Source organism: Citrus clementina, unplaced genomic scaffold (genome assembly GCF_000493195.1).
Source record: "Citrus clementina cultivar Clemenules unplaced genomic scaffold, Citrus_clementina_v1.0 scaffold_6, whole genome shotgun sequence".
Classification (NCBI taxonomy): Eukaryota; Viridiplantae; Streptophyta; class Magnoliopsida; order Sapindales; family Rutaceae; genus Citrus; species Citrus x clementina.
The window spans coordinates 10,194,960-10,205,382 of record NW_006262139.1 but is presented as its reverse complement, the minus strand read 5'-3'; the positions used below and the strand labels follow the sequence as shown (position 1 = coordinate 10,205,382).

Here is a 10,423-nt window from a genome sequence, read left to right as displayed (position 1 = left end):
ATATGTTTTAATATTTTATTTCCATTAGAATGGTAATTTAATTTCCTTTTCAAGTTAACTTGGGAAAGTAGATTTATCCTATTATAAATAAGGAGGTTTTGTTATTGTGTTTATAATTTTGATTAATAAAAAAAATTAAAAATTTTCTTTGGGATTATTTAACAAAAATCTCTCTTGTAGAATTGTTTGGATCAGAACCTCATCTAATTTTGCTTAAAGTTTTATCAAAATTTCATTGAATTACTTGGATTAAAATGATATCTAATTATGCTTCAATTAGAGTGTAACATAATCGTGTTATCTTGGTCCAGTACTAGAATGATATCTAATGTTTATTTACCCTAACAATCCGCTTCCACTGCCCTTGATACACCCTTGCAACCAAAGGCTGTAGCAGTTGAGTCACACTCTTCGAGCGAGTGCCAGCTCCCAAAATTTAAAAAGAAATAGCAAGTTTGGAGAGAGAAGTTGAGAATAGAAGAAGAGTCGAGAAGAATAAGAATTGATTCATTTCTGATAATCCCTTACAAAAGTTGGTTATGCTTTACATATACCCCTCTATCTTTACAGCTCAGCAACACTTGTAACAAAAAATGACAGCAAAGAAATAACCCAGCGAATATAGAGTTTTAAAACAAAATCAATTCCACTACACGACATAATCCTTTAACCACCCAGGGGGCTTCCTTATACGTGTGCTTTTCTGTGATTCATTATGCTCTGCTCCCTCCTCAACATGTGACATGGTTTCCTCCTTGGGCTGCAATAATCGGACTCATCATTGGGCTGCTCTTCCTGCAAATATTCTGGTTGGTTCAACTAAATTTGGAAGGTTGTATCATTCCCTCCAGCTTCAAAACTCACCTTGTCCTCAAGGTAAAGATCTGGATAAAGTTTACAAAAACTTTCAAACTCTTCCCAAGTAGAATTCTTAGGTGAACTGTCCTGCCATTGTACCAGAATTTGGCGGCATTTAACCCCTTGTTTAAGCACAGTTCTAACAGCGCAAATTGCAGCAGGCCGATATAATGGCTGATTGTCCACACTAATTGATGGCAAGATATGAGGAGCAAGAGTTTGAGAACCATGGAAACGTTTGAGAAGTGAAATATGAAATACTAGGTGGATCTTAGAACCACTTGGCAATGCAAGCTTATAAGCTACAAGACCAACTCGAGCTAGCACAGAGAAAGGACCATAGTACCGTTTAGCTAGCTTTTGACAAGAACGAGTTGCCACTGTGGATTGGCGATAGGGCTGAAGTTTCACTAGAACTTGGTCCCCAATAGCAAATTGAGCTTTACGTCTATGAGCATTAACCTTTTGAATCATGCGATGTTGAGCTTGACGCAAATTCTTTTTCAAAGAGCGGAGTAACGCATCTCGCTCACTTAATGCTTCATCAAGAGCTTGGATTGAAGTAGAGCCTTTGGAGTAAGGAGGAATTGATGGAGGTGGCCGCCCAAAAAGAGCCTGAAAAGGACACATTTTGATGCTGCTATGATAAGAAGAATTGTAGGAAAATTCAGCCCACCCGAGTAGCGATACCCATGAAGTTGGTTTTTCTTGAGTGAAAGCACGGAGATATTGTTCCAATCCGCGATTGACAACCTCCAATTGCCCATCTGTTTGTGGTTAATGGGCGGTACTACGGTGAAGAGTAGTGCCACTTAACTCAAATAATTTCTTCCAAAATTCGCTCAAGAATACAGGATCACGATCAAAGATAATAGAGCTAGGAAAACCATAAAGCTTGATAACCATATCCACAAATAAGTCAGCTGTCTTAACAGCAGGAAATTGAGTTGGAAGGGATCCAAAGTGCGCTGATTTAGTAAGGCGATCAACAACTACCAAGATCACGGTGAAACCACGAGAAACCGGAAGGCAAGTAATGAAGTCCATAGTGAGCTCGTCCCAAACTAAAGTCGGAATAGGAAGAGGCTGCAGTGGCCCTGTTGGTGCTTGAGTGGAATATTTGGTTTGTTGACACACAAGGCACTCAGCCACAAATCGCTCAACATCACTACGCATTTTAGGCCAAAAGAAGGTAGATGCCAATCGGACTAACGTGCATTTGATGCCTGCATGCCCAGCAAGTGGAGTGGAGTGGAATTTAGCCAATAAAACAGTTTTCAATGATGATGAAGGACTGATATAATAGCGATGGCGATAAAGAAAAAACCCATTTTGGACCGAGTAATCACTTGAAAGAGAGCCTGTAGCCAATTGGTGATGAAGATCAATAATATCAGGAAGAGTGGAATTCTCAGAATGTAGGGTTGCTAATAACTCAAATGAAGGATGACTAAGAAGAGGCAAACAAGAGGGAGGCCTTGTTGATGGTTCCACACTAGCCTCCTCATGAACGCGTGATAAGGCATCTGTTGCAAGATTAGTGCAACCTAGTTATAATCAATGCGGAAGTGATAGCCTAATAATTTTCTGATGTAAACTTGCTGATCTGGAGTCTGGACTACTTGTTGTAGGAGTTCTTTAATGCTTTTATGATCCGTTCGGATTACAAAAAATCTACTTAACAAGTATTGGCGCCATTTATACACTGCTTCAACAATAACAGTCAATTCTTTGAGGTATGTAGAAGAAGCACGAAGTCGCGGGCCTAATTTCTTGCTGAAGTAACATATGGGGTGTCCATATTGCATAAGCACAGCCCCTATCCCCACATTAGATGCATCAGTCTCAAGAATGAATTTAGAGTCAAAATTCGGCAGCCGCAACATCGGGGCTTTCACCATTGCTCTCTTAAGAGCTTCAAATGCTTCGGTTGTTGCTTGTGTCGACTTGAAGGCGTCTTTACATAGTAAGTCGGTAAGGGGTGCTACTAAAGAAGCATAGCCACGAATAAACCGTCGATAATAACCCGTCAAACCTAAAAAACCTCGAAGTTGTTTCGTGGTCTGAGGAGGTGGCCAGCGAACCATAGCTTTAATTTTTTGAGGGTCGGCGCGCACATCAGAGGCTGAAACAATGTGGCCCAAGTAATCAATAAGTTCTTGACAAAACAAGCACTTGGATAACTTGACAAAGAACTGATGGAATTGAAGGCACCATAAAAGTTGCTCAAGATGTCTGAAATGCTCCTCCACTATAGCACTATAAACCAAAATGTCATAAAAAAAAACAATCACAAATTTACGAAGAAATGAAGCAAAAATCTGGTTCATGGTAGCTTGGAAAGTAGAAGGCGCGTTTGTTAAACCAAACGACATGACTAAAAATTCGTAGTGGCCCTCATGAGTGTGAAAAACCGTTTTATAAATGTCGCGGTGGTGCACGCGAATTTGATGGTAACCAGCCTGCAAGTCCAGTTTGGTAAAAATTGCAGCCCCGCCTAATTCATCAAATAATTCGTCTATGGTTGAGATGGGAAATTTGTCTTTAATTGTAACTGCATTTAAAGCCTTGTAATCGACACAGAAGCTGTAAGTCCCATCATTTTTCTTCACCAACAAGACGGGCGACGAAAATGGACTTTGACTTGGTCGAATTATACCTTGTTCTAACATTTCACGGATCAGTTTTTCCATCTCATTTTTTTGGAAATGGGGATAGCGATATTGGCGGACATTTACTGGAGTAGTGTTTGGGAGAAGATGAATTTTATGATCAATTGTACGATGCGGTGGCAGTGCGGTCGGTGGGAGAAATAGGTTGCGGTAGGTGTGTAGGAGGGTAACGAAAGGCTTTGTTAAATTTACAGGCAATTCAAAAGGAGAACCCCCTGGAGTATGTGTCGATTCTTCCCTAAGCACATGTACCGGTTGCAGAGCAAACAAATGAGAAATACCAGCATTGTGGACTAAAGCTTGCAACTGATTAAGGGTGATTAGGGATGAAGTAGTGGATAAATCGCCGCGAAGAGTCACTGGTGCCCCATGCCAACAAAAATCCATAGAAAGAGCGGAGTAATCATGATAGACACGGCGCAAGAGTTGAAGCCATTGAATTCCAAGCACTATATCAGGCCCCTCAATTGGAAGAACAAAAAGATCCACAGTGAAAACCGTACCCTGCATCGTGAGAGCAACATGGGGGCAAAAATATTTGCACATTAGAAAATCCCCATTGCCAATATAAACACGAAACTTTACTGTTGGCTGAATCGACAAGCCCAAACGTTCTGCCAATGCTGGTTTGATAAAGTTGTGGGTACTACCACTGTCAATCAACACTTGAAAACTCTGAGAACTAACTTCTCGTACCAAACATAGTGAGTGTGGATTGATTTGACCCGCCAAGGCATTCAAACTGGAAATATCCCCTATTACGACCTCTTCGACAGAATCCGATGACAACAATTCCTCACAAAAATCAGGTTCGACATCATCCGTACCCATAAGAAGCAAAAATTTACTACGACAGCGATGGTTAGTGTTGTATTTTTTATCGCAGTTATAACACAATCCCTTTTCACGTTTGTCACGGAGCTCGGCTGGAGTAAGGCGATGGATCGATAAGTTTGGTGTGGGTAAAAGTGGTGGTAACAGATTTGGTTTAGAGAGGGAAGGATTAGTTTGTGAAGGAGTGGGTGTGTGGGCGACACTAGTTGAATGGACTGGCTGAGCTGATGTAAGTTGATATGGGTTAGGTGGAAATTTGGGTGAGGAGGAATGTGTGTGAGGGGTGAGTGACGTGTGGTTCCATTTCGGTACAAAACAAGGTCCCTGTTTAGCCTCTTCAGCACGCGCTTCATAAGCACGAGCTAATGCAAACGCCTCCATAAAAGAAGAAGGCCGAGCAAAAAGCAGCTCACGACGAATATAAGGTTTCAATCCCGGGATAAAGAAGCTAATCAAGAGTGGTTCTGAGATTCCAGTCACTCAATTCATTAAATCTTCAAAAGCGGTTTGAAATTTTGCCATTGTTGTGGTTTGGGTTAACTTAGACAAATTTCCTTGAGGATCATCATAGAGGGATGCACCGAAGCGATGTTTGAGATTCTGCAAAAATTCCTTCCAAGTTGTAAGCAGGCTGTTCATCTTCATCCATTGATACCACGCCGCTGTGCGTCCTTCCATATGAAAAGAAACAATCCATGAACGAAGAGGTTCCGAGGTACCATGAAAATCAAAGAACTCTTCAATTTGGAAAACCCATCCGTTTGGGTCAGATCCATCAAACTTAGGGACCTCCATCTTCATAGAGCGTAACACTGGCGCTATGACCTCAGGGGAATGAGATATTGGGTTGGGTTGATGAAGAGCTCTACCCGAGGTGGTGGAAGAGCCATGGATCTGTGAACGCAAATCGTCAAGGCGAGAGTCCACCGTTGCCATATATTGTTGCAATGTTTGATGCAACGACAATGTTTGGCTTTCGAACTGATCTTGAATCGTCTTTAACACCTTAGAATCTGTCATGGTGATAGCAATGAAAGCACTAATGATACACCCTTGCAACCAAAGGCTGTAGCAGTTGAGTCACACTCTTCGAGCGAGTGCCAGCTCCCAAAATTTAAAAAGAAATAGCAAGTTTGGAGAGAGAAGTTGAGAATAGAAGAAGAGTCGAGAAGAATAAGAATTGATTCATTTCTGATGATCCCTTACAAAAGTTGGTTATGCTTTACATATACCCCTCTATCTTTACAACTCAGCAACACTTGTAACAAAAAATGACAGCAAAAAAATAACCCAGCGAATATAGAGTTTTAAAACAAAATCAATTCCACTACACGACATAATCCTTGAACCACCCAGGGGGCTTCCTTTTACGTGTGCTTTTCTGTGATTCATTATGCTCTGCTCCCTCCTCAACATGTGACATGGTTTCCTCCTTGGGCTGCTCATAATCGGACTCATCATTGGGCTGCTCTTCCTGCAAATATTCTGGTTGGTTCAACAGAATTTGGAAGGTTGTATCAGCCCCGCTCCATCATTAAGCTCCAATACTAATATATATAAGTAGAGATCCAGATCAATAAATTACGAGTATAAATTTATTGGAAGATAATTGAAGATTTTGCTCGATCGGCAATCGAAGAGCACAACTTGAGTATCGCCATTTGATCATATTGCTGCTACACCACTGGAAGACAAGTGCAGAAACACTGCTGTATATACAAAGTAGCATCATGAAACAACTGTCCTAAATTCTTTTAAAAGTTTATTATCTATACTCATTGGTGTGGAGAAGCTCTTAGCCTCTTACTGTCCTCTTGCATAATTAGTTTTCCTAAGAAGCTCTGAGATATATTTTGATGGGCTTAATTGCAAACCTTTGTCATCTCGACTTGTCAATTACTTCTATGGAAAATGCTAAGTGGACTAATACCGACAAAAATAGCGTATAATCTCGGATGGGGTTACAGTATATGTAAATTAAATGAATAAATTCATCTGAAATTACAGTTGTTTCTTCAGTGCCTTGTCTAATTCTTTTGTTCAAATAGTAGCGTTTAACTTCTATCATTGCTATTCTATTGCTAATTATCTCTATTATGTCATCCACGTAAACTAATAGAAGAAAAAACAATATTACCTTGATGAATGCTGAAGCATCAGATTTTGAGCATGTAAAAAACCAATCGATGTGCAGCTGACCTGAGCTTTTAAATTTGAGTTATCTATCACTTTTTAAAAATAATTTTAATAAACAAGGAGTGCCGCGTTAGTTAACCCGACATCTAATACTAACCAAAGAACAGAGATTTGGGAATTGCTAGAGATGGGGAAATTAAATTAAGGTTCTCTCTTAATCTTTTTCTCTTTTAATTTCTCAGAATTTCTAAAATTTAGTGAAAATTTTGATTTAACTGTAAATAATTAAAGCGAACACGTTACTTTGATTGTCAATATTAAAATTCAAGACCTAATCTTAATAAATTATTTCAATAAGAGAGGTTAAGAGGGAAATAAGACTAGCACTACAAGAAAACAAACAATAGATGACGGGAAATAATTGTCATAAAAGGGGGTGCATGACAGACAGTTTATCTGTCATCTATGTCACTGTCATTAATTTATGACAAAATATTTTCCGTCATGAATTCATGACAAAATATTTTCCGTCATGAATTCATGATGGTTTTTCATATTCATATATCTGTCACACAATATTTTAATGTAAAAAAATAATTCAATTGAAATTTAAAATTTATTTAAATTTTTCACTTTTTTTAAATTTTTGACGGGAAATTAAATTATCATTTGTAAATTCATTATTCGATTTTGATAGGAAATTATTTATGACAGAACGTATTACGGCTATTTCCCGTCATAAAGTTTTGATTTTAAAAAAAATTATATTATAATTATAATTGGTTGATGAATTCTTGTTTACAAATTTAATTAATTGATAAAAAAAATATCATTAAAAAACAATTAATATTAATTAAAATCCATTCAATCTAACAAATTAATTTTAAAACAAATACAATTAGTCTCCAATGTGATCACCACTAATACATAATAAAACGTTTCAAATTGAAAAAAAAAATGATCCCACAGTATAAAATAACAATTAAATTCCAATCAAACTCCAAGAAAAGCAATTAAAACACCAACCACCAAGCTAAGGTATCCAACAAAACTTCCAAAAATTAATGCAAGTATTCCAACAGCAAGCCTTCCAGCAAAACTCTCAGCTAAAATACCATATTCCAGCAGCCACACACATAGCAATACTCCAACTCATAGGCAGCAACTGCCATCTTCCAACAACACTCTAATTCCAGCCATATACCCAGCCACATTCCAACCTAAATCCAACAAACAGGTTTATGCAGAATCAATCAACCCAATTTATAAACTTAATAAAAGGCACATTGCATAATAGCATTCGCATATGAACTTTACATGCATAATCAAACATGAAATGTTGAAACTGCATAATAGAAAAAATGATTGGAATAAATACATGAACTGATACAAACTACAAGCATTATTTAAGAATATAGTAAATTAGAACAAGGCACATCTTTATTTAAATTTTCTAAAATATGGATGTCCATATTTTCTGGATTGCTTGAATTCTACAGAGTTATAAGTGCACACACCTAAAAGTTCACATTTTGTGAAATGCGAATATCTTCACAAAAGACTCACTCCAGACATTTATAATTAAAGTTAGAAATGCAGAATTTCACATGCATTGAATGGACAATCATTATTCAAAAATGCAAATTTTCAATCCCCTAAAACAATAAACTAGATCTTTCATCAATTTAACCCAACAATAGAATAGTAAATTAAAGGTTTTATTAATTTGTCACCACATTAAAATGTTTGTGTTCCAAACCCATTATTAAAAAATTATAGAGAAAACAAAGGAAACCAAACACTCTCTTTGACTTTCAGCTTTTTATCTCTACAACAATGTTTCTTTAACATGCTTAAGAAAACATGCAAAGAACCTCAAAGCTCAAATTTTAAAGTAATTAAATAAAAAGATAAACACATGTACCAAGAACATTTGCCTAAAAAGTAAAAGCCTTTTTTCCCTTTTGCCCTTTTTTTCATTACTCTCGAAGCTTCTAACCTCCAAACAAAGTTTTAAGCTTAATAAAAAAACACAATAGAAGAAAGAAAAGAATATGAAAAAAAGGTAGAATAAGTTTAAAAAATTAAATCAAACATTAAAAGAAAATTAAAAAAAAGACAACTTTTTCTTACACAATAAACCTTCAAAAGCGAATGTAAAAGCAGGGCTCACAATTGCTTTCACTGAAGCAAAACGCTCTCATAGATACATAGTTTTTTATAAGATGGTGTTTCAATTTTGTTGCATGTCAAACAAAAGAATTGCCACTTCTTACACATACAAAAATGAGACATCGATTGTACTATATGGATGGGATAAAATATATGGGTTCTATTTTGGTGTCATTGAGTTCACTGTAAAAGGGACATTCATTATCCAAGCTCATCAAGTTTGTACACAAGTTAAGTCCACTGCAAAAAAAAGATGTTGTCTGTTAAATCGGTTCCTTGCAATTTTCAAGTCCCTTAGTTGCATTTAAAGGCAGAACCTCTCATAAATAAAAGCCTATAACAATTTTTATCCTTTTAGGAATTCTATCAAACACTTGCTAGGCATAACTCTGTAAAATATCACCATTTCATTCCAAAGCTTATCTTCAAGTGAACTCAAAATACAAATTCTCTAAGGAGGGAGAGAGAGAGAGAGAGAGAGAGGGAACCCAACATACTCAGTTGGGAGCTGAACCTCAGCGATCCCTGTAGTCCACTGCGTAGAGCTTTCTTCTGAGTTTCTTTTCTTTACCTGATAAAAACAAGAAGTGTGAAATTTTAAGGCACAAGAATAATATTCCTGCATATAGAACTGAAACAGAACAATGTAGAACTACCAACACAACCACTCATAAAGAATGCAAAGAACAAGAAAATTAGAATTTACGAGGACACCTTTTTTTTTTAAAATGACTAAATAAAACACACTAGTAGGCATCACTAAAATAGTTACAGAAAATTATCACTAAAACACCTTTTTCGTTATTTCAGCCTCTTCGATGCCCAAATTGACGCCGTTTTTGCTGCCTTGTTTGCCTTGAAGTACGACGACATTATAATGGTTGTAATGGAGATGGGATGGTCGTCTAAGGGGACGAGAATGAGATTGGTGCAAGCGTAAAAAACGTTGCTGCGTACAATGGAAATCTCGTTCATAGAAATCGAAGATCAGCAGGGGAGCAGCAGCAACAACTTAACAAGTAGCGTGTTTAATTAAGGTAGATTTAGGGTTCACTTTTTCATTTTATACTTTAGAAATTATATAGTGTAATTGTTCACATATTAAGTAACGAATTATAAGTCGACACGTAGCTAAGTAAAAAATAATAATTTGTGATAAAAATAATTCTATCATAAAACCATCATTAATTCATGATAAAAAATAATTCTATCACAAACTCATCATTAATTCATGATAAAAAATAATTTTATCATAAAACCATCATTAATCCATGATAGAAAATAATTCTATCACAAAGCCATCATTAATTCATGATAGATTGAAAATTATGTCACAAGTCTATCATAATTTTATGATATACCCAGAACTGCTATAAGTTGTCTGTCATCTATTAGCAGTTTTCTTATAGTGTAGGAAAAGATCGTTAGCCAAAATTAATGCCCTAATGATGGTGCACTACAAGAAAACAAGTAATAGATGATGGGAAATAACTGTCATAAAAGAGGGTGCATGACAGACAGTTCATCCGTTATCTATGTCACTGTCATTAATTTATAACAGAATATTTTTCCATCATGAATTTATGATGGTATTTTACGGTCATATATACATCACATAATATTTTAACGTAAAAAATAATTTAATTAAAATTTGAATTTATTTAAATTTCGCGCCTTTTTTTTTAAATTTTTGGTGGGAAGTTCAATTATCATTTGTTAATATATATCTAACATTTTGGCGGAAACGTTTT

The 10,423-nt window shown here is 36.4% G+C and overlaps 1 protein-coding gene across 1 annotated transcript; it reads right to left on the bottom strand.

The window, feature by feature from the left end:
- Window positions 1-649: 649 nt before the first annotated feature.
- Window positions 650-5,384, bottom strand: LOC112097344. The gene is made up of 5 exons (XM_024182531.1): window positions 4,946-5,384; window positions 2,537-4,828; window positions 1,711-2,405; window positions 865-1,473; window positions 650-760 (listed from the first exon to the last, which is right to left on the bottom strand). The coding sequence occupies exons 1-5, from the start codon at window positions 5,382-5,384 to the stop codon at window positions 650-652; spliced, it is 4,146 nt and encodes a 1,381-aa protein (XP_024038299.1).
- Window positions 5,385-10,423: the final 5,039 nt, after the last annotated feature.